This window comes from Bidens hawaiensis, unplaced genomic scaffold (genome assembly GCF_021521415.1).
Source record: "Bidens hawaiensis isolate Kalapana, Puna unplaced genomic scaffold, B.hawaiensis_p1.1 tig00124245_1, whole genome shotgun sequence".
Classification (NCBI taxonomy): domain Eukaryota; kingdom Viridiplantae; phylum Streptophyta; class Magnoliopsida; order Asterales; family Asteraceae; genus Bidens; species Bidens hawaiensis.
Window position 1 is genome coordinate 1 of NW_027504827.1, and position 23216 is coordinate 23216.

The 23216-nt window shown below is 40.8% G+C and overlaps 1 protein-coding gene and 1 pseudogene across 2 annotated transcripts; both read left to right on the forward strand.

The window, feature by feature from the left end:
• Nucleotides 1-563: 563 nt before the first annotated feature.
• On the forward strand, nucleotides 564-15609 carry LOC143608295 (beta-glucosidase 40-like; annotated as a pseudogene). Its single transcript, XR_013149230.1, has 8 exons — nucleotides 564-627; nucleotides 12098-12156; nucleotides 12301-12376; nucleotides 14350-14421; nucleotides 14506-14593; nucleotides 14702-14967; nucleotides 15040-15155; nucleotides 15241-15609. The product of XR_013149230.1 is annotated as a beta-glucosidase 40-like (transcript).
• Nucleotides 15610-20897: 5288 nt separating this feature from the next.
• LOC143608296 (L-ascorbate oxidase homolog) lies at nucleotides 20898-21697 on the forward strand. The gene is made up of 3 exons (XM_077083366.1): nucleotides 20898-20917; nucleotides 21006-21081; nucleotides 21167-21697. Exons 1-3 carry the CDS (start codon nucleotides 20898-20900, stop codon nucleotides 21695-21697), a joined length of 627 nt encoding a protein of 208 aa, XP_076939481.1.
• The last annotated feature ends 1519 nt before the right edge of the window (nucleotides 21698-23216 follow it).

Genomic DNA, 23216 nt, shown 5'->3' on the forward strand with positions numbered 1-23216 from the left:
TAGGACAACACAATGACCAAACAAAACACGAGCATGACTTTCATGTTCGTTTGTTAAGAAAATAATTTGTTTACGAACGATTCTTGAACACTTATCGAACGAGATGTTATGTCCGTGTTAGTTCACTAAGGAAATGAATGTGTTCACGAAGACAAATAAAATCGACGGAACCTAGATATTGATATCAATGTATTCATTAGTGTGAATATACGAACAATACAAAAACAATGTGAGAATATGGTTTCTTATTCTAAGTCAGGGTTCATGAATTATGAATATAAATATATAAATATATAAATCCAAAAAAAAAAACATTTCATGAACAACATATACAAACGAACATGAATGAACGTCATGAACATATTACTAAACGTTCACGAACACAATTGAATGAAACTCTGTTCATGTTTGTTTGTTTAACTAATTAAACGAAATTTCTTGTCCATTTATTAAAATGAAAGAACATAAGCGGGCTTTCCGTCGAATGGTTTACAACCCTACTCGTTTCAAAACTCGTAAATTAAATAAGCCTAACGGTACATATATTATTTATTTCACAGTATGAAGGAGCCGTGAAGCAAGATGGAAGGGGTTTGTCTACTTGGGACACATTTGCTCATACACCTGGTATCTACTTTTTTGATATTATGTAATTATTCTTATCAATGGTGGACCAAGCAAATTTTTACATAAGGGCGAAAATTTTTTAAGGGGCTTATGACTATTGTTATATACTTATGTTTTTCCGATCTGTACCAAGTCGATCCGGGTGACATAATAAAAAGAATAAAAACCAAATTAATGTTCACATACATACTAGAAGCATGTCAATAGTTATTAAAAAGGACATAATAGCACTCCATTAAGTGTTGGTTTATTTCTACAATTCACTTAGGCTATGCGTAGTGAAGGGGCTACAAATGGGGGCGAATTGTGACACGTGGCGCCCAGTCAGCAAATGGGCGAATTTGTTTTTGGGGTGTAATGGTGTAGGGGCTACAAGTTGGGCCCACAGTATCTTTTTTAATTATTTTTTTTATAATTAAACTAATCAAATTAAAACTAATTTATTTAAATAATAAAATAAAAATGCATTAAAATTAAAAAGAAATACAAAAAAAACATAACTAAAAAAAATACATAACTAAAAAAATACCATAACTAAAAAAAATACTAATATCCATAATATTCGCGCATTTGTTCAATTCGTTGTCGTTGCAATAATGCGACCTTTTCGTGTAACTCCGGTCGCTTTAAGGGATTCGTATTCTTCACTCATTTCCCGCAATTCCAACATAGCGGCAATCTTTTTCTTGTTGTTTGTTGGTTTCTCTCATGACATCGTTAAGTTCCTCGACACACTTTTTGTGTTTTTTGATGATTTCTTCATGGTAGCGGCGAGTTCCACGAGTTTCGGTTGGTTCGGGTTGTTTGTAGGATTCATTTTGCTAGATTTTTTGGAGAATATGGGTATGAATTGTGTATGAAATGGATATGAAATGGAGAAGAATGGTGTATGTTTATATTTATATATATATTGTTTAAATTAATTAATTTTTCTTTTAACATTTGACCGTTGTCAAACGGTCATTTATATATAATATTATTATTTTCTTCTCCAACCGGCGACAAATACAACCCGCCCCAGTCCCTTTTCGCCCAATTATCGCCGGGGGGCGGTGTTCTAGCCCCTTCGCGCCCGTTTGTCGCCCAAGCTCACTCCCACTACACTCAGCCTCATGTTACAAGTCAAATAATTTTAGTTTAATATTAATAATTCACTTAATAGTCCCAGTACTCCATCACGTGGACCTTTACTATAGCCCGTCGGCCGTCAAATATGAAGTTTTCATATTAAGAATTTGTTTTGGACTTTGTTTAAAAAGCCCATATTATACTAAATATAATACTTCGCTTATCAAGCCTAATAGTTACCATCATCCTCTACATCGTTTTTACATAATAACATATCTAAAGCAGGCTAGCAGCAACCACCGTGCGCTGTCATTGTTTGCCGGAATATTTTATTTTCGGCTCATATCATGTCCCAGACATTGAAACTCATATGAGTTAGGTACTAAAAGTTAGAGGGATCGGCGCAACATAGAGACTAAACCAAATTTCTAAGGGCGGCAATAAGTATTTTACCTAAAAAGTTGCTTTACAAATATTTTTTTAATGGGGCAGCTGCCCCCTTACCACATACCTCGGTCCACCTCTGATTCTTATTTATAGCTAGGGTAGATGAATACGATACGTGTATATATTTGTGTTAAGAAATTATCAACCAAAATATTGACATAGTTTAAATCTGTAACACATTAAATAAACGAGTCGAGCAGATTAGCGAATTATTACTGAGTTGCAACCAAGTTAAAAATGAGTTATACGGGTTAGTGGCTTGTATTAAATAGGTCTATTTCGTGTTGTAAACGACGGATGACCTTATAAAATACAATTTCTATTCTTATAATAAAAGGGTTGGTGTATCGACATGTTTCGTTAAAATGGTTAAACATGTCAGTCAATATTTTTTATTAAATGGACTAGAAATAACAATTGAAAATCTTATTATTTTGTGGCGTATCAGGAATTGTCACCTCTACTCACACACACATGCATGCATGCATGCATGCATGCGTAGGGGAGGGTTCCAACGAAATTACATTTAACTTGAAATTGATGTTTAAAGTGGTCTTCACAAGTTTTCAAGTAACTTGGTAGTTTTTTTTAACCCTCCTATATATGTTCTAATTTGAGAGTCATTGAAGAGGTAGGTCCCAGCAGAGCCCAGTTGGACCCGCAAGACTAACCTTGAAAAGAGACGTCTGCGCAGAAACCAACCGGATCCACAGGACCCACCATGCTCAGAGACGTGACGTCCTTACGCGCAGTACGCAAGCTGTTCCCGCAGGAAATGCCTCCCAATGGTGAAGTACTCCGCCTGTTCCCGCAGCTGCGGATACAAGCCATCAGGGAAGGCCACCCGCGCAGCAAGGCTACACGCACAAGGCACTTAACTCTCAATAATTCAGTTGTCACCTGAAGGAATGAGCAAAGCCGGGAACAATCCCGCACAAAGGCGGGAGGGGGAATACTCCCGCCCAAATAAGCCAGTCCGTACGATACGGGAAGATCTTCTGTACTGTACCTGACGAGGTATGGGCAAAAGATCTGACCAAAGATACGACAGCTCATTGACAGCAGTATGGCGAGCAGCATGCTCTTGTACTGTATGTCACTATTAGCCGCTGCCTACTCACCAACTCCTGTCATACCACGTGCATAGCCGGCAGTTGGTGGAAAAGGAATAGTACACAGCAGGCCTGGTCACTGTCAGCCGCTGCCTACCCACCAACTACCAGCATGGCACGTGCGTAGGCCACAGTTGGTAGAACAGGAATACTATTCAGCCGGCTACACCTTCTTGGAAACCTACCTTCGGCTATAAATACCCCAAATGGTATGATCATCTTATCATCATATACTATCTCGTATTACATATTACACCTGATATCTGCTCTAGCAATCTCTTAATATACATTTATATTCAAGAGCAATCTAGTCTGATTCTCACGCCGGAGGGTGGTCACAAGGAGGAACCCCCCCTTCCCAGTGACGAGCTCACGGTGTCTGTTTTGCAGGTTATCAGAAGAACCATCTTTGCCGGGTCTAACCCCTCGTGGGAAACATCTATCTAACCCCCAGGTTACCCGTAATCTGCTCGGGGTCCGGTTAGTGTTTCTTCATTGGCGCCATCCGTGCATAAAAGCTAGAACTTCATTTCTTTTCAGTTTTTTCAAACTTCTGGAAAGATGGTTAAAGAAACTCCGGTAACCACAACCCCAGTTACTGGGGGGAATACCGGCGACTACACAGTTTTTACGAACACTACCCCGGTTACCCAAGCCGGGGCAAGTGTAGTAAATTTTACAAACACTACCCCAGTTACCCAAGCTGGGGCAAGTGCAGTAAATAATCGCTCACTGGGATTCACCGATACCCGGTTAGAGAGAGAACGAACGAGGCTCCCCCGCCAAACACTCGATGAAATTAAAGCGTGGGCGGAAGCCGTCAAAAGGAATTCCAAGCTGAGTTGGACGAACGCTTGCGTTCCGTCCAACAGGCTGACGAATTTGAAAGCACTCAACAGCTCAACATGAGTAGTGAGTGCGAATACTCGGAGGAATCCGACACCGACGCGAACCGAGAAGGCGTTTTGGAGAAACCTTCAAACCAAAAAACACAGGTGGAAATCCACGTGACTTCTCGAAAGCATTTACACCAAATGCTGCAAAGGCGGGAACGTCCAAATTTGCAAAGGACATTGCGGAAGCAATCGTCCCGAAAAGTGCCAAACAGATGTCCAACATCGGCACTTACGATGGTATATCTGATCCAGACGATCATTTGAACAGGTTCATAGCGGGGGCAACCGTCAGTAGTTGGACGGAACCTACGTGGTGTTACATGTTCCAAATGACGCTTGTTGGGGCTGCTAGAGCGTGGTTCGATCGTCTACCGGTCCACCACATCTACGGTTGGGAAGACTTCCAGCAAAAGTTTAGCCAACACTTCAGCCAGCAAAGAAAGTATACCGAGGAACAATGGACAATCTTCAAATGCATTCGAGAGGAAGATGAATCTTTGCCAAACTTCATCACTCGCTTCAACTCAAAGAAGCTAAGTTTGGGTAATATTAGCGAAGATCTTGTTCGCAGCTGCTTTCATCCAGGGCGCGAACGACCCAGAGCTCATCCGCACCTTAACGGGTAAAGATGGCATGCCATCCACATGGGATGCCATCATGACAGCAGCTAAACGCTTTGCGGAAACGGAGAAGCAACTGGGTAGAGATCTCCCCCAGAGCACAAACCTCTACACCCAGAAAACAAGAGAAGACAACGTCCTTACCGCCCGATTAAACAAAAAGCGGAAGCTAGGCATTTGGCAGTCAAGGGTAAACTTTGACACCTCATCCGGCTTGCAACATCGGTTAGGCGGAAGGGATAACGTACAGTCGAACCAGAACTCCAGATGGACGCCACTCAGCAAAAGCGTCATCGAGATATTCGCCACTGAGGAGCTCCCATGGCCAAAGGCTCCAATAATCCGACATCGTCACAATGCTGATCGGAGCAAATACTGTGACTTTCACAGGACAAAAGGCCACAACACTGAAGAATGCACAGACGTAAAGGACATGGTCGAAGCATTCGTCAGAGATGGGACGCTCGCGCACCTCGTGGCGCAATGAACGCTGAGCAGGCTGATGCGTGTAGAACCCCAGCTGGGGAAAACACGAATAAAATTGCAGCTTCAATGTGGAGACTACATGCTGCGTAAAGAACGAGATCCCGAACCAGATGCATATCGGCTCGATGGCACTCCCATCCCAACAACATGGAAGGGAGCTCAATTACACAGTTTGCATGTGGATCAATTCCAAATTTGTAAAGAAAAGGCCCAGAGCCACTTCTAATGGAAATGATTCTCCTTAGAACATCGACGCTGATGATTTTACATTTATATTTATGAACTTTCAACACTGATGCCGGTTTTCACCGCATAATTAAGTGTGAAAGTCGTTGCGTGGGGAAGGCGGCAAAACCCGCATAAACCCAAAAAACGGCAAACCTTCACGCAGGTCAGTTGAAGGGTAAAGTTCAGTCATCCCACTAAATGAAAGTGCCGGTCTATCCGCATGAATCATGATAGAGGAAACTGAACACTAACCTATTAACAACCGCGCGTCGAACGGTTAATTTATTCAACACGGAGATGCCGGTTTTCACCGCATACATAAGTGTGAAAGTCGTTGCGTGGGGAAGGCGGCAAAACCCGCATAAACCCAAAAAACGGCAAACCTTCACGCAGGACAGTTGAAGGGTAAAGTTCAGTCATCCCACTAAATGAAAGTGCCGGTCTATCCGCATGAATCATGATAGAGGAAACTGAACACTAACCTATTAACAACCGCGCGTCGAACGGTTAACTTATTCAAAATACTTTAGAAAATTTCTAACAGAAGGATGAGGAAAACCTCCACGCAGGTCAGATGTAGGTAAAGTTTAGCCATCCTACTAAGTGCAAGTGACGGTCCTACCCACACAATCACGAAAGAGGAAGCAAAACTTCAACCTATTATCTACCACGTTCAAAGGTTAACTTATTTCAAAAAAGATGAGGAAAACCTCCACGCAGGTCAGATGTAGGTAAAGTTTAGCCATCCTACTAAGTGCAAGTGACGGTCCTACCCGCACAATCACGAAAGAGGAAGCAAAACTTCAACCTATTATCTACCACGTTCAAAGGTTAACTTATTCTAAACACTTGGAAAATTGCTAATTTAAACTAAAGTATGCAAGTCATATAACGTTTATAAAGCAAGGAATCCAGTGAAAATAGCGGTCTTACCCGCACAAAGATTTATATTTCATAATATTCATTACAAGAATGGCCGGGTAACTACCCGCCTACAAGAATATAAATCTATACAAGCTAAACCTATCCTAGCAGTGGGAAGGGATCTTCAGGATCAAGCTTCAGGGCCACTTCCACTTGGACCAGTACCATCAGTAGAGCGTGGCGGTTCAAGGAAAGCTTTAAGGATAGCTAGCCCATCATCAGCAGCAGCAACTTCGTTCACCTTCTCCACCACCGGATGCGGGAAGGCGGCATACTGATTCACTGCTTGGTCGTATACAGCTTCAGTATCCACATCAAATAAAGGGAAGTTGGAAGGCCGGATGCCTTTCTCAACGAACCCTAGACCAAGCAGGAAGCCGGCCTTTTCCCCATCCTCATGAGAAGCGTTGAGGGCTGCGCTCATAGCATCGTCATAAGACGTATCCGCGAAGACCCGATGCACAACCTACAAGAAAAAATACAAGTATCAAAACCTTTTCTATTTACAAAGAAAAGCGTGAAGACATGAAGCTAAACATACCTGAGACAACGCTTCTCGAAGAAGCCATTCCTTGGCAACCAGAGCCTCCTGGAGGGCAGCTTGAGCTTCGTTACGGGCGCGTTCGGCTTCACTTTTGTTGAGGTTGGCAAGCAACACTTCTTTAGCCGCAGCCTCTTCGACGCCCTTTAGCTTCCGCTCAGTGTGGTCAAGCACCCCCCTCTGGTCCAAGATCTCTTGGAGCTTTTTGGCGTCTTCCATCGCCAAGGCATCATGAGCCTGCTGGAGAGCCTCTAATTTGGCTTTAAGCTCCTCATTCTCCACGCGTAGAGGCTCAGCAACAGCTTCAGCCTTGGTGGCCCTCTCGGTTGCGTTCCGTGCAGTTTCCTTAGCCAGCCGAAGCTGTTCGTTAACAGCTTGGGCAGCCTTGGAACGGGCCTCGAGCCGGGCCTGAACTTCAACCTCGAGGGCCTTAAAGGCCTTCTCCTTTTCCGCAGCCACTGCGGTAAGCCTTGCGTTCTCCTCCCGGACAGCACGCGCCCGAGCTACTTCTTGAAGGCGAGCTGCTTTTAACTTGTCGTTTTCACGACAAAGCAGCTCGACGCGCGGCTGCATCCGGGCCAGGAGAACCCGAAGCTCATTGGTTAGCCTACCCTCCTGGTAGCTAGCCATGGCTTCCCCCAAACGCACCACTGGGAGCTGCGTGACGAGCCCACACCACGCACTCCACAGGTGTGCGAAGGGTTGTTCCTCGGCGGATGTTCCATCGTGGAACATACACTTCATTGGAATCCGACACTGCAAAAAACAAAAAGCAGTTAGGAAAAGATGATAAAAATATAAAAAGGCCAAAAGAACCATACGCACCTGTAGGGTCAACAACAGGCCGATAGCCGCCAAACCCATCACCTGAACCCAAGGGAAATCCATCCAAGAGGTCAGGCAGATGGGAAGGAGGCAGAGGTTGGCGATAAGCCCCAAGCATACCTGAAGGATCGGCTGTAGCTGCCGACGTCGGAGGCATGGAGGCCGCCGCGGTAGAAACCAACGGAGGTGAACTCACCGGAGGTGAACTCACAACCGTGGTCGCCGCTGCGGAATGCGCAGAAAAAGTAATCGCCGGCTCAGTGAAAGATGCGGTAAAAATGGCACTGACAGCCGGCGGTGATGTCATCACAGCTGGAACAGTTGGCTCAACGGAGTGAGCAACTGAACCAGCGGAAGCAGGCGCAGCCGCCTGGGTCGTCGCCTCAGGTAGACTGACCAAGCCTACCGTCATGGGTCCGGAGGTACTCCTCCCCGCTCCACCCTGGAATGCGTCAACATCCACGCCTGCACAAAGAAAAGTATTAATGATGGAAAGCAATGAAGTTAAAAATAAAGTTTGTACTTACGGGTTTTCTTGAGCCTAAAAGTGCGGACAGGCGGGGATGAACCCGATGGAGCCGGCCTCTTCACGCCGCTCACCGTTGTCATCCTGGGCTCTCCGGAGGTGACAGTCGTCGCAGCCTCCGAAGCAGTGGTCCTATCACCACCCGGGTTCCCCGCCACCTCCTCGCTCTCGGTCTCTGAATCAGACCGAGGCACCGGATCGGCAGTGGAGGCCTTCGCCTTTCCCTTCCCGCCGGCAGCCTTCTTCTTTCGCACCAACGGAGGACCATCTGCGGATTCCTCATCAGAACACAAGATTAGAGGAATTCCAGCAGAGGTTTCAGCATTGAGGGGTCGAGGGTTGAATAACGCCTTACCTGGCCGCCTGGCGCTCAGGATCTCGTGGCCTGACGGGTAGACCTCCACGAACCGATCCGCCGTCTGTTCAAGGATGGGCAACTCGTTCTCATCTAGAGCACGAGTTCCCATCCGAGCGGGACTATCAGCCTCCCGCGGATACAGGAGCGACTGCAAGTCGTTCCCCTCTGAAATAAACAGGAAAGAAGTTAGAAGAGATTCTAAATCAACAAAAAGAAACAGAGCATACCGTAAGGAACAGAGTTCGAACCGTATTCAAGGACGATCGGGATCTTTTGCGCCTCTGCATCCTTCCACACCCGGCTTATCCCGAGCATCACCATCCCGGACTCCGCAAACCGGTAAACCGGAGATTGGACTCGGGAAATCTTTGAAAACCATTCCGCCTCCTGGTAGTTGGAGGCGTGAAGGCTGGGGAGAGCTTGCCCATTCTTAAATTTCATGGCACGGGGGATGACGCGAGCGGAGATATAGAAGAACTCCCGCTTCCACGAACGAAGACTGCGCTCGGTTGCGCAAATCTTCAAACCCTTGATCCGGGTTATCAGCGTATACCACCCCTGGATGCACCTCCAAGAGTAGAAGGTCATCAGGCGGTCGACGAAGGGCTCAATGCCCAGAATCCGGCACACCCACTCGAAGTGGCGAATCTTCGCGATCGCCATCGGGTGCACCTCGGTCAGGTGTACACCGTGCCTCTCCAGGACACGGTACACAAACTTTGTCAAAGGGAACCTAAGATTCCCATAGACAAAGAATGCAGCATATACCCCGATCTTGCCTCTGGGGGCATCATACACCGTCTGATGAGGTTCAGGAAACTCAGGCTCGAGAGACTCGAGCATGAACTTCCTGACGATGTACTGATATAGATCGACAGGCAGAGCACACTGGCACTCGCCAGCAGTACTCTTGTCATCGGCGTACACCCCAGCCTCCTGTGCTGTAGCTTCGAGATCGTGAGAAGACATCTTGCAGATGAAAGAAGAAAACGATTTCAAGAGAATGCTCGACTGAAAAGGTGAGTATTCGCCGGAAATCGTTTTGAAGATGAAGAGAAGTGAAAGTGTGGATTACAAAGAACCCTCTCCCCCTTTATATACTAATCGCAATTAATTCGATGAATTTAATGCGGAAGAGAGAGAAATCGAAGGTGCAATGAAACTATGACACGTGGCAAAAAGCAAGCTGGCAACAGCTGTTGAAAGAACGCGTACCATTAATTTCGCGGCCACGCGCCAGAAAAAATCGCGCCCACGCGCCTGAAAAAGCGTCTGGAATGACCAGGTACTGTCACGTCACCATAACTTCCTGCACGTCCTGACACAGTCAGAAGAAACCGTCGCACGACGTTTCAGCAGTTTTGACTATTCTTATCCTTTCACCAACTCTTCGAATTTCAAAAAATTTCAAAAAGATTCAAAAGTAAGCGGGAAAATACCCCTTACCTTGGCAACCAAGTAACTGTAACACAGGTGCGGGTACAGTGTTAAGGCAAAACCCTTCACATACTTAGCACCTGCAGGGAATTGAAGCCAAGAATACCTCGGCAACCAAGTAACTATAAGACGGGTGCGGGTACAGTGTTAAGGCAAAACCCTTCACATACTTAGCACCCGCAGGGAATTGACGCCAGGAATACCTTGGCAACCAAGTAACTATAAGACGGGTGCGGGTACAGTGTTAAGGCAAAACCCTTCACATACTTAGCACCCGCAGGGAATTGACGCCAGGAATACCTTGGCAACCAAGTAACTATAAGACGGGTGCGGGTACAGTGTTAAGGCAAAACCCTTCACATACTTAGCACCCGCAGGGAATTGACGCCAGGAATACCTTGGAAGTAAAGTAACCGTAAGACGAGCGCGGGTACAGTGTTAAGGCAAAACCCTTCACATACCTAGCGCTACGCAGGGAATTGAAACCAAGAAGGATCTCCTGGGCAATGCTTGCGTAAACGGGAATAACATCCCCGCATAGCGGGAACGTCGAGAACTACATTGTTTGAAGCTCCAGGATGGAATTGGTGGTTTTAACATAATTGATCACTATGTTCAAAACTACCAAAACCTCATGGAGAATCCACACAAGTGGGACTCAACGCTCCTGACTTGCGAGGAGGTTACAGACCTACCCGCATCATACCCAAAGATCAAGCAGGAAAGTCGGGAATTTCTGCAAGTGACAAGGACTTCCGCGGGAATAATCCCCATGGAAAACCTTAAAACTAAACCCTTTTCAAAACCCTTTGCTTAAGTCCAAAAGTTCACCTCACTTTATTAAACATTTATGAGAAGAACATTGGACTAGGGGGACTTGAAGAGGTAGGTCCCAGCAGAGCCCAGTTGGACCCGCAAGACTAACCTTGAAGAGAGACGTCTGCGCAGAAACCAACTGGATCCGCAGGACCCACCATGCTCAGAGACGTGACGTCCTTACGCGCAGTACGCAAGCTGTTCCCGCAGGAAATGCCTCCCAATGGTGAAGTACTCCGCCTGTTCCCGCAGCTGCGGATACAAGCCATCAGGGAAGGCCACCCGCGCAGCAAGGCTACACGCACAAGGCACTTAACTCTCAATAATTCAGTTGTCACCTGAAGGAATGAGCAAAGCCGGGAACAATCCCGCACAAAGGCGGGAGGGGGAATACTCCCGCCCAAATAAGCCAGTCCGTACGATACGGGAAGATCTTCTGTACTGTACCTGACGAGGTATGGGCAAAAGATCTGACCAAAGATACGACAGCTCATTGACAGCAGTATGGCGAGCAACATGCTCTTGTACTGTATGTCACTATTAGCCGCTGCCTACTCACCAACTCCTGTCATACCACGTGCATAGCCGGCAGTTGGTGGAAAAGGAATAGTACACAGCAGGCCTGGTCACTGTCAGCCGCTGCCTACCCACCAACTACCAGCATGGCACGTGCGTAGGCCACAGTTGGTAGAACAGGAATACTATTCAGCCGGCTACACCTTCTTGGAAACCTACCTTCGGCTATAAATACCCCAAATGGTATGATCATCTTATCATCATATACTATCTCGTATTACATATTACACCTGATATCTGCTCTAGCAATCTCTTAATATACATTTATATTCAAGAGCAATCTAGTCTGATTCTCACGCCGGAGGGTGGTCACAAGGAGGAACCCCCCCCCCTTCTCAGTGACGAGCTCACGGTGTCTGTTTTGCAGGTTATCAGAAGAACCATCTTTTCCGGGTCTAACCCCTCGTGGGAAACATCTATCTAACCCCCAGGTTACCCGTAATCTGCCCGGGGTCCGGTTAGTGTTTCTTCAGTCATATAACAAAGAATAGGGTTTTATTTAGTAAAAAAAGCAATTTTAAGGGTTTATAGGCAATAAGGATGGATGATGGATCATTCTTGTATTTACACTCAAATGTAAAGTTGCATTTTTGACCTTGTAATCTTGCAGGTAAGATATCTGATTCTAGCAATGCTGAGGTTGCTGTTGATCAATACCACTTGTATGAGGCAAGTACTCTTTAAGTCTTTAATTTTGTTTTCTGTTTCAAGGGGTTAAGTGTTAATATCTACTCATGAATCATGATGCAACAATAATACAATATCTTCCTTTAAAGCTTTTTAAAACCTAGTGTTTGAATGGTTCAAATGCAGGATGACATAAAGTTGATGAAGGATATGGGCATGGATGCATATAGGTTTTCAATCTCATGGCCAAGGATTTTCCCTAGTAAGGAATTTTCAACTTTTTATAATAAACGTTTTGCACGATTTTGTATTACATTTTCTTAAATTGCAACGTAAGTTTTTCGGTGTTAGGTTTCAATTTGCATAGTCGAGCCATCATCACAACAAACCGAACACGTGCAGTTTTGTATTAGCATTTCGATATAAATTTTATTATAGTCATTTTCGTATCTTTACACAAGTGGGTTACTATAGCAAATGTTTGTACCATAAATAATCGAACATATATCTATAGTTCTCACTGTATCCTTGTCGCAACGCATTGGTTGATTGCACTTTGGTCTAATTTCAATGCTCTTTTCTTATATATTTTATTATCCCTTTAGAGATATGCTGCGCTTTGGTCTAATAGGTTAAAAGCTTTGGTCTAATAGGTTAAAAAGGCACATAAAACTTAATGCATCTCTTCCTCTATTTTCAAACCTAATATTATATTGAAAATCATTATTTTTTTCTTTAATTTTCAATAAATATTTTCTTATTTTTTATCTATCCTTCACCTACAACTACTTTAAAAAAATAATAAACATTTTAATAATTATTTTAATATATAAAAAATAAGTATATTTCTTCTCTCTCACACTCACTACACTTTAAGGTTGTGTTTTTTTTTGCTTATAAGGTCTGCAAAGAGCCTATGTCTGCGGGCGCACGGATATAAGCTCTTGAAAACTGTTTGTTTTTAAAAAAATAAAAGATCTGAAAACTGCTTTTATGGTCTTAAAAAATAAGCTAATATCACCATATTCACACTTCTTCACACTTCTTAACATTATACCAATACCCAATGTCCAACACCACCACCACCCACCGTCCGCCACCACCACCACCATCCACCGTCCGCCGCCACCACCACCCACAATCATCGTCCACCGTTCGCCACCACCATCGTCAACCACTCACCACCGTCACCCACTCACCACCACCACCATCAACCACCCACCACCACCACCGTCCATCATCACCACCACCACCCATTGTCGGCCACCATCACCACCACCCACTTCCATAGTTCGTACATCACTACCAATTATTTTAGCAGTTTACAAACGTTGAATGATTTTTATCTACTGTATTATATATGATAGGTAACTAATTTTCAGCTTATGCAGATGATAACCAGTTTATAAAACAAACAGTATTATATTTTCAGATTGTAGACCTTCAGACCACATCTTCAGTTGCAGACATTAAATCAGATAAAATCAGATTGCAGACAATTTTTGTCTTAAAAAACAAACCGCACCTAAATCACTCCCTACATTATAAAAATCATTTAAAAAAAATAAATGATAAGGATGTGAATGTTCTTACAATTTCTTTATGTTTACTAAGTTTTAGTTTAAATCAAATTTACAAACCCCAAACTAATTACTTTTTAGCCTTAGTAGCCAAAGATGTTAATTTAGCCAAACCGACCATCTATGAACTTAAGTCTTTTTTTGTGTATCATAGATGGAGTTGGAAAAATTGTGAAAAAAAATGAGTTTTTCACAAGTGTAAATGTGTAATTTTTGCAAACTTTGACATAGTTATTTTTATGCATTTGCAATCAATATAAACGGTAACCATTTGGTTTGTGTTCAATGTTGTGACAGCTAAGCAACAAACAAAATACGTGGCAGAAGTGAAAAGTTGTCCCACACTATAAGAAAAGACATACCGATCCAACTCATATAATCAGAAAAATCACAAACACTTTGACACAGATTTTCAACAATCTTTTCTTAATCACTTTTCTTTAAATTTCGAGGTACAATTCAGGTGCTCATTTCCTCATCGGAAGTACACAACAATTTGGTTGTACCCTTTAATTCAAACGGATTCTCTTGAAAGACCCTTAATCTGTTTTAAGAGCTCCGTGCTGTACATGAATCCTCAACCAATATTTTTGTTATTTGCAGCTTTATTTGTTTGTTTATTTTGTAATTCTTATGATAAAATGATTTCCTGTAGATGGAAGCGGTCAAATCAACCAAGCTGGAGTCGATCATTACAACGCTCTTATTAATTCTTTATTAGCCAATGGTACGTGTATTTTTAACTCTTTTAAATACTTAATATTATTTTATTTATATTTTCTTTTATTAAAAGTTTGACATGAAATGTTAGATATTGAACCATATGTGACACTCTACCATTGGGACCTACGTCAAGCATTGGAAGACAAATATAATGGATGGCTTGACACACGAATCATGTAAATATTCCATTTATTTAGTTTATTTTATTTTATTTTATTTTAGATTAGAAAGAATAAATTAAACTTGTAATGTTATTTTGCCTGTTGTTATAATTTATAACACAGAAACGATTTTGCAAATTATGCGGAGACATGTTTTGAGAAGCTTGGTGATCGGGTCACGAACTGGATTACATTTAATGAACCTCGTACTTCTACATTACAAGGTTATGATATTGGCGGTCATGTACCGGGCCGTTGCTCAATACTTTTTATTTTTAGAAGGTTATGTGCGGCAGGAAACTCGGCTACTGAACCGTATATTGTCGCTCATAAATAATGTCCTTCTTTCACACGCAGTTGCCTTCGATATCTACAAAAGAAAATACAATGTAAACCCGTTATTAATAAATATCAGGTAATAAAATATCATATAAAAGATAAACATGTCATTTATTATCCAGACCACACAGAACGGACGCATTGGGATTGCGTTTGATGTCGTTTGGTACGTGTCGGGTACGAACAAAACCGAGGACATTGAGGCGACACAAAGAGCACAGGATTTTCAGTTGGGATGGTACATTTCTAAGCCATATTATTTTTTGAACTTCTCTTACTATATTATTGATCATAAGACATGTAGCGTTTTTATACGACACTAGGTTTCTTGATCCTATAATGTTTGGGGATTACCCGGCATCAATGAGGAAAAGAGTAGGGAACCGATTACCGAGATTTTCAAAAGTACAATCAGATCTTCTCAAAGGTTCACTTGATTTTGTCGGTATAAATCACTACACTACATGGTACGCATGGCATAATTTCACTAACATCATTGGTTTTTTACTCAACGATTCTCTTGCGGATTCGGGTTCCTTTATCTTTCGTAAGTCATTTAAAAATATATCTTGCATTTGTGCTAGTTTAAACCTAATTGTAGAAGCCGTACCTTTTTAAGGTTATATTGTTGAGTTGTAATGTACAACTCAACAATATACACTTAATTCAGTTTCAAGAGCATGGGCTCTGTAGTATGTATTTTCGTCTAACGCAAATAACAATTTATTTTGTGTCTTTTTTCAGCATTTTTGGGCGGGAAAGCTATTGGCGATCGGGTAAGCATATTTTTACTTAGTATGGGATAACTTGTTACCATTACAATATTAATATACTTTGTATATGGGAAAATACCATAAAACCAGCATACTTTTTGTTTTTTATTTCTATTGAAACCCCTTAACAAGTTTTTGCATATAAAATATTTCTACATGTTAAATTTGAAAAAAATATGATTATATTACAAATTTGGTCCCAAAATTAAAACAGTTGCAATTTTAGACCCATTATTTGCACGAACGTAACACTGTTGGTCGCTGAAATAGATGGGGGTTATAATTTTTTCAGTTAAATGCATGTAAAATTACCAAAATGTCGTTAATACTAAATGCATGTAAAATTACCAAAATGTCGTTAATACTAAATATAAACTGGGATTTAAAAATAAATTGAATTACTTTTGGGTTAAGAGAGGAGATTTTCTTGCAATGCTATATGGAACAGATTGTTGGGCCATCAAGAAGGCACAAGTGCGGAAGATGGAGGTAGCAGAAATGAGAATGCTACGTTGGATGTGTGGGCACACAAGGCTAGACCGAATAAGAAACGTTGTGTTTCGCGAGAGATTAGGGGTGGTGAACATAGCAGACAAGATAAGAGAGTGGAGATTGAGATGGTTTGGACATGTAAAGAGAAGACAGACGACGAATCCTGTTAGATCCGTAGAAAACATTACTATAGAAGGGAGGAGGGGTAGAGGACGACCGAAATTGACTTGGGATGAGAGGATTAGACATGATTTGATAGACCTAAACCTCTCCGAGGACATGGTTGAGGATAGGAATTCGTGGAGAAGTATAATTAAAGTTAAGGATTTTTAGAGAGAATTGAATACCTTAGGGCTTAGACTTAACTTATTTAGGTCACATACCATAATAGTATTTCCCTTACATATAGTATTATTATTACTATAATTATTATTAGCTTTTATATAGCTGTTAAACTGTGATCTTATTATTAATATTATTATAATTAATAGTAGTTTTTATATAACTGTTAAACTTTGATTTCCTTTATTTTGCTTCATACACATGTACTTAGAGCCGAGGGTCTCTCTGGAAGCCACCTCTTTATTCCTTTGGATAGAGGTACGGTGTGTCTACATCCCACCCTCCCCAGACCCTACTTATAGCTTTGCTGTCGGTGGGATTTTACTGGGCATGATTGATTGATTGATTGATAGAGGAGATTTTCTTGTTTCTTTTGATTTTTTTTTATCTTTTTAATTAATTCTTGTTATTATTTGTTGGTGGATTAATGATATTGAGCATTTTTTTTATAAAGTTTAACAAAACAAGTTAACCTTGATCTATTTCTGGGCTGACGATGTTACATTCGTTCATTATATGGTCTTAAATTGTAGTTTTTAAAACTTAGGGACTAAAGTTGCAATATGAGCAGTAGCGTATTTGATTATAAAAAAGTTTCAAGGTTTTGTTCAAATTAAACACGTACATGGATTTTAATGTGAAAAAAAAAACGTTGGAAGAAACTTTGGTAAGAAAAAACAAAAAAGTATGTAGGTCCGTTTATTAAGGTATTTGTCCTTAATATATTGCAGGCGAATTCAGCATGGTTATACATAGTGCCCGAAGGGTTTAGAAGCTTATTAAATTATGTCAAAAGCAGATATGGGAATCCTCTAGTGATCATCACAGAAAATGGTAACCTTTCTACTTTTGTAAAACCATTTATGTAAGTATAACATGTTTATACGATTCTGTTCCCATTTTCGATAGGGATGGACGTCCTGAATGGCCCATTAATCTCTCGCAACGATTCACTAAAGGATGAAAAGCGGGTCTAGTACCATAATGACTATCTCACGAACTTGCTAGCCGCCATAAAGTAAGCCAGTTTGAATATTGTACTGCGAACTATCAACGCGTTTACTTGTTTGGTGTAACAGGGAGGATGGGTGCAATGTGAAGGGGTATTTTGCATGGTCATTGCTGGATAACTGGGAATGGTCTGCAGGTTTCAGTTCACGATTCGGGTTGTATTATGTTGACTATAACGACAAGCTCAAACGATATGCTAAGGATTCCGCTGTTTGGTTCAAGAATTTCTTGACTGCTGGCTAAAGATTATAACTCTTTCAGATCATTTGTGTGTTTGAATAAGTTTGCTGGTCAAACATGTGTATATATATGTTTGTTTGTTATGTTCTTTGGTTATCTTTCTTGGTCTTTTGGATCACTCCTAGGGGGTGTTTGGTACAGAGAATGTAATTGTAGAGAAATGGAATACAGAAATGGAATTGCAGAGAAAGGGAATTGGTCTGGAGAATGAGAATTGACTGTTCTGTTTGGTAGTACAGAGATTTCAGTAGAGAAATATAGCTGAGAATCATTTCTCTTGTTTGGTACATAGAAAATAAACAGAGAATTATATCAACTTTATCATTAGCACAAGTATTTTTTTCATAACAAATATTTATTAAAAAATAAAAAACATATAAAAAGATGCATAAATTCCAACCAAAATATGCATTGATCAAACCAATTCACATACAAAACATAGTTTTTAAGCAAAAAACATCAACCATAGTTAAAACCAATTCACATACAAAACATACTTCAACCATACACAACTATCCCATTGAACCATCGGTATACAACTCGACCATCTCAATTTTCTCTTCTATTGTCAACGCAAGAAAAGAACGTCCTAGATTCACATCTTTACCAATCAAATGAGCTGCTTTGAACCGTTTTTTCGTAGTGATACCTGGTAAAGCTTTCAACTCATCACTAACCTTTTCATAGATTTCACGAGCCTCCATACCTTCTTTGCTAAGTTGTTCACCCACCATCTCCCCAAATCGAAGCAAAACTTCCTTGATATCTTTGCAAAACTCTCGATATATCTCATCTGCATCCGTGCTTCTACCTCTTTTGCGCTTGCTTGTTACACTTCCTGTTTGTCCTTCAGATCTATCAACATTTGGAACGGCTTCATCAACAAAATCAAAGTCTTCAATATCAACAGGTGAGCTTTTTTGCGTCTCTTGAACATCTTCTTCTCCAAGGTCAACATCTTTACTACCAGTAGCTTTATCCTTACCGAATATGGTACACAATTTGTCATAGAAAGGAAATGACTTGTCACGAAAATTCACAGCACCTTTGTGAGACTACAAGACAATTACAAATAAATTAGACTAAAATTTTAAAATCTAAAAAATATTTTTTTTAGAATATACCTTCACGTATTCATTCCAAACACTATCATCGGCAATAATACAACATTTTTGTTCATCCCAACCAAACCCACTTGTATGCACCATATCATATACAATGCTAAAGTTGGTCTTCCATGTCTTCATCCTAGACTTTATATGTGGTTTTGCTTTGAGGCCAGAGTTAGGAAGACTTACATCTAGCAATTGTTGAACACCATTTAAATAACCTGGTTTGAATCCATTGTCAGCACCAGCATACTTTCCGGATGCATGTATCTCCATTAATGCATCAATTAGCTTTGCATCTTCATCATTTGTCCAGGTATGCTTGCTCCGAGTAACTCCTCTCACTATATTTGAATCTGCCATGTCTACGTACAAATGCATAATTATACAATTAAAAATCATAATTCATGTAACTACAAATACAAATATAACAAGAAACATTAATAAGAAACAAATAAAGTGCATAAATAAACATTAATAAGAAACATCCTTGGTTCTACAAATAAAAAATACATAATTGTCAAACATGATTAAGAAACATTGTTGGCACGATGCGCACGCATCGCAATCCAACTATTAAACATTTCATTAGCAAGAAGGTCTCTACGATCGGTCCATTCTTGTGAGGGCTCGATCATAGAAATAACATTGTCATGGTCATTTGCAGGTTGTGTGTGATTTACTGGGATTTCGTTATCAAGAGGGTCTTCACTCATTGTTGTTCGTATGAAATTGTGCAATAAACAACAAGCAATGATGATACGTGGCATGGACTCTATGGGATGATATGAGTTATCACGCAAAATAGCCCATCTATCTTTAATCATTCCGAAACATCTTTCTATAACATTCCTGGCCGATGAATGTCTCATATTAAAGAACTCCTTAGCATTCGTAGGAGGACGAGACCAATCGTTAAGATGATAATGTTGACCTCGATATGGAGTTAAAAATCCTTCACCATTTGTATAACCGGCATCACAAAGGTAGTATGTTCCTACAATTAACCATAAACTCTATGTTAATTATCATACTTAAATCTATGTATATTCTTTGAAAATTGTCTATCACATACCCGGAGTTATTTTAAGACCATTGGGTCTACTGATTGCATCACGCAAAACTCTACTATCAGCTGCAGAACCCTCCCATCCCGCTAAGACATACGTAAATAAAAGGTCTCTCGTACATACTCCGAGTACGTTAGTACAAATCTGCCCTTTTCTTGTCCTATAAGGTTTTCTATCAATAGCAGGGACTTTAACTTTAATGTATGTTCCATCTAATGCTCCTAAGCAAACCTGAGTTAAAAGAAAACATTACTTACTAATTTATGTTAGCAAAAAATATCTTTAATAAAAAATGTGTTTGACTAACCTTAAACCATTTCCATCTTTCATCAGTTTCATTATCTGGCACTGGCACGGGTGACTTGTAGAGTTCTTTGTGTAATCGACATATAGCATTTAAGACTAACTTGAAATACCGACTTACAGTTTCCCCGGACCGATGAAATCTGTTGACTAGTATCCTATTCTTTGCATTATGAGCAAGGGTATGTAAAAACATAGCAACTTGCTCATCGACTAGCATGTTTTTACTATTCTTTAGTCCCCCTCTAGTTTCTAGCATATCACAAAGTGTTGTAAATGCATGTATATTCATTCTTATGTTAACAACACTCGTAACATCACTTTCATAAACCATCCTCACCATGTTTTCACGCCTATTATGGTAACTCATTAAATATTTTGTACGTAAAGTCATTGAATCAATCGACCGACGCAAATGATAAGTACACAACATCCACCAACGAATCGTAACATAAATGACATAAAATGCACCTATGGCAACTATTCTTTGTCTGGAAGGTGATCTTGCCATCTACACATAAACATATAAGAAAATTCAAGAAAAACAAATAACTCCAAAATATAATCCAAATATTAGCAACAAAGTGATCATGAAAGCAAGAAAAATGATTACAGGCTACTTTATTCACTGACTTGCTGAATGTTTTTTGTTTTCAAAAGGTCACCCCTTTTAATAGAGGAGTATTAAATACTTGCATATTTTGTAGGGACAATATATGTGAATGCTCATGTGACATTATTATGTTAGATTTCATGTCCCGTTTCCTTTCCCTGCTGGAGATCACACGGTTCTTGCCGGGGATTGGTACAAAAAAGGCCACCAGGTTGGTTAGCTAGTTTAATTAGCTTTGCATAATATTTGAAATTGAATTAGTTTGACTGATTAATTAATGTGTTTGGTGTTTGTAGAGATTAAGACACATATTGGACATGGGCAATAGCATTTCTAATCCTGACGGACTTATCATCAACGGGCGTGGCTGGAACGGTTACACCTTTGATGTCGAACAAGGGAAAACATACCGGTTCAGAATATCAAACGTCGGGTTGCAGACATCTATCAACTTTAGGATTCAAGGACATAAAATGAAACTTGTGGAAGTGGAAGGATCACACACGGTCCAGAACACCTACGATTCGCTTGATCTCCACGTTGGACAGTCGGCTTCCGTGTTGGTCACTGCCAACCAGCAAGTCAAAGATTACTACGTTGTCGTGTCTTCACGCTTCACCCGTCATGTGCTCACAACCACCGTTGTTCTCCACTACAAGAACTCTAGAATTGGGGTCTCGGGCCCTCCCCCTGGTGGCCCCACCACACAGATTGCCTGGTCCCTGATGCAGGCTCGAACATTGAGATGGAACCTTACTGCAAGCGGGCCTAGACCAAACCCGCAAGGCTCGTATCATTACAGTCTGATCAAGCCTGGCCGGACCTAAAACCGAGATGATGTGTTTTTATAGGTGTACCCGAAGGCATGGACAGCAATCTATATCGCGCTGGACAACGTGGGGATGTGGAACATACGGTCAGAGAATTGAATTGTTGGAATCAGTTTGCTTTGTGTCTGTTAAATCTAAACTTCATTTAGCTAAGAATATTGAAGCAGTTGCTAATTTAATCAACATAAACCTAATTCATGTTCTACCACTTAATAATTATTGATTTGTACAAAGCTAATAGAATAAGATGTATAATGAGAACAAAGTGTTGGATTAAAGGAGAACTCACAGGTTAGGTTTGGTGATGATTAAATGATTGATAGAAGCTGATTCCAGGTACGGCGGCGATGCTGATGGATGTCAGGTGACTGCCGCTGTGTTCCTGAGTTCTATACACGGAGAGAAAAGAAAGAGTTTGAAAGGAAAAGGAGGAAAATGGGAGAAATGAAACCCTAGAAATCCAATTCTCCGCTTTTTTTAGAGAAACAAAATCAGAGAAATGGAAATGGTTTATTTCCATTTCTCACCTCTTTCTTTCATAAACAAACAAGAGAATTCTTTCCAATTCCATTTCTCACCCCTCAATTCCCTCTACCAAACACCCCCCTAGTGTTTACAGGAGTAAGTTGTTTTTTCGTTTCCTGCATCGTTCTTGTATAATAAACCATCACTTACTGTTTTAGGACTTGAAACTTGAATAAAACATAATAAAATGAAGAGCATAAACAGTCAAGTAGTGAACCTTTGGTTGTATAAACTTAACTTCAAGTTATACAAAGTCAAACCAGCCAAAGCCTTGGCCAAGTTGGCTTTATGTTAGCTCATAAAGAACCCAAAAAGTTAGCTTTATGTTAGCAAATGGGCACTCATGTTTCCATAACTTTATGGCAAAAAAGGATGACATCAAGAGCCTAGTAACGGAGCATGTAAGTGCGACGGCGGAACCAGTTGTAGTCGGGTAATAGCTTCACTGGCCCAGATGCTGCGATAGCAATGTCCTGCAAATCAACATAAAAAAAAAAAAAAAAAAAAAAAAAAAAAAAAAAAAAAACTTAATATTCATGTTAAAAATAGCGAATCTAAAACTGAATCCTAAAACCATAATTACGTCGATTTGATTAAACGTGTCGTGTGACACTAACAAGTTTAGTTAAACATGTTTAAACGTGCTTTTAACCGTGTCATTAACATGTTGACCCATTTATAACTAGCTGAACATAACACGTAAAAGGTGAACGAGAAGAGGGATAACCTGGTCAAAGATGAATCGGTTAGCTACACGTTTGATGGTGGCAGCGTCCACTGCATCAATTCTGGCAAACATCTCGATAAACGGGATTCTACGCCCATATGAAATCAACTGAAAAAAAAAATTATAAATTAATTTAGATTTGCAGCCTAAATCTTCTATATTACTTGTGTTTAAACATAAATTGATAAACAATAAAAAAATGAAAATATAATATTACAACATGATATTCTGTATAGGGATACCTGTCGACCAATTTCGTCAGCG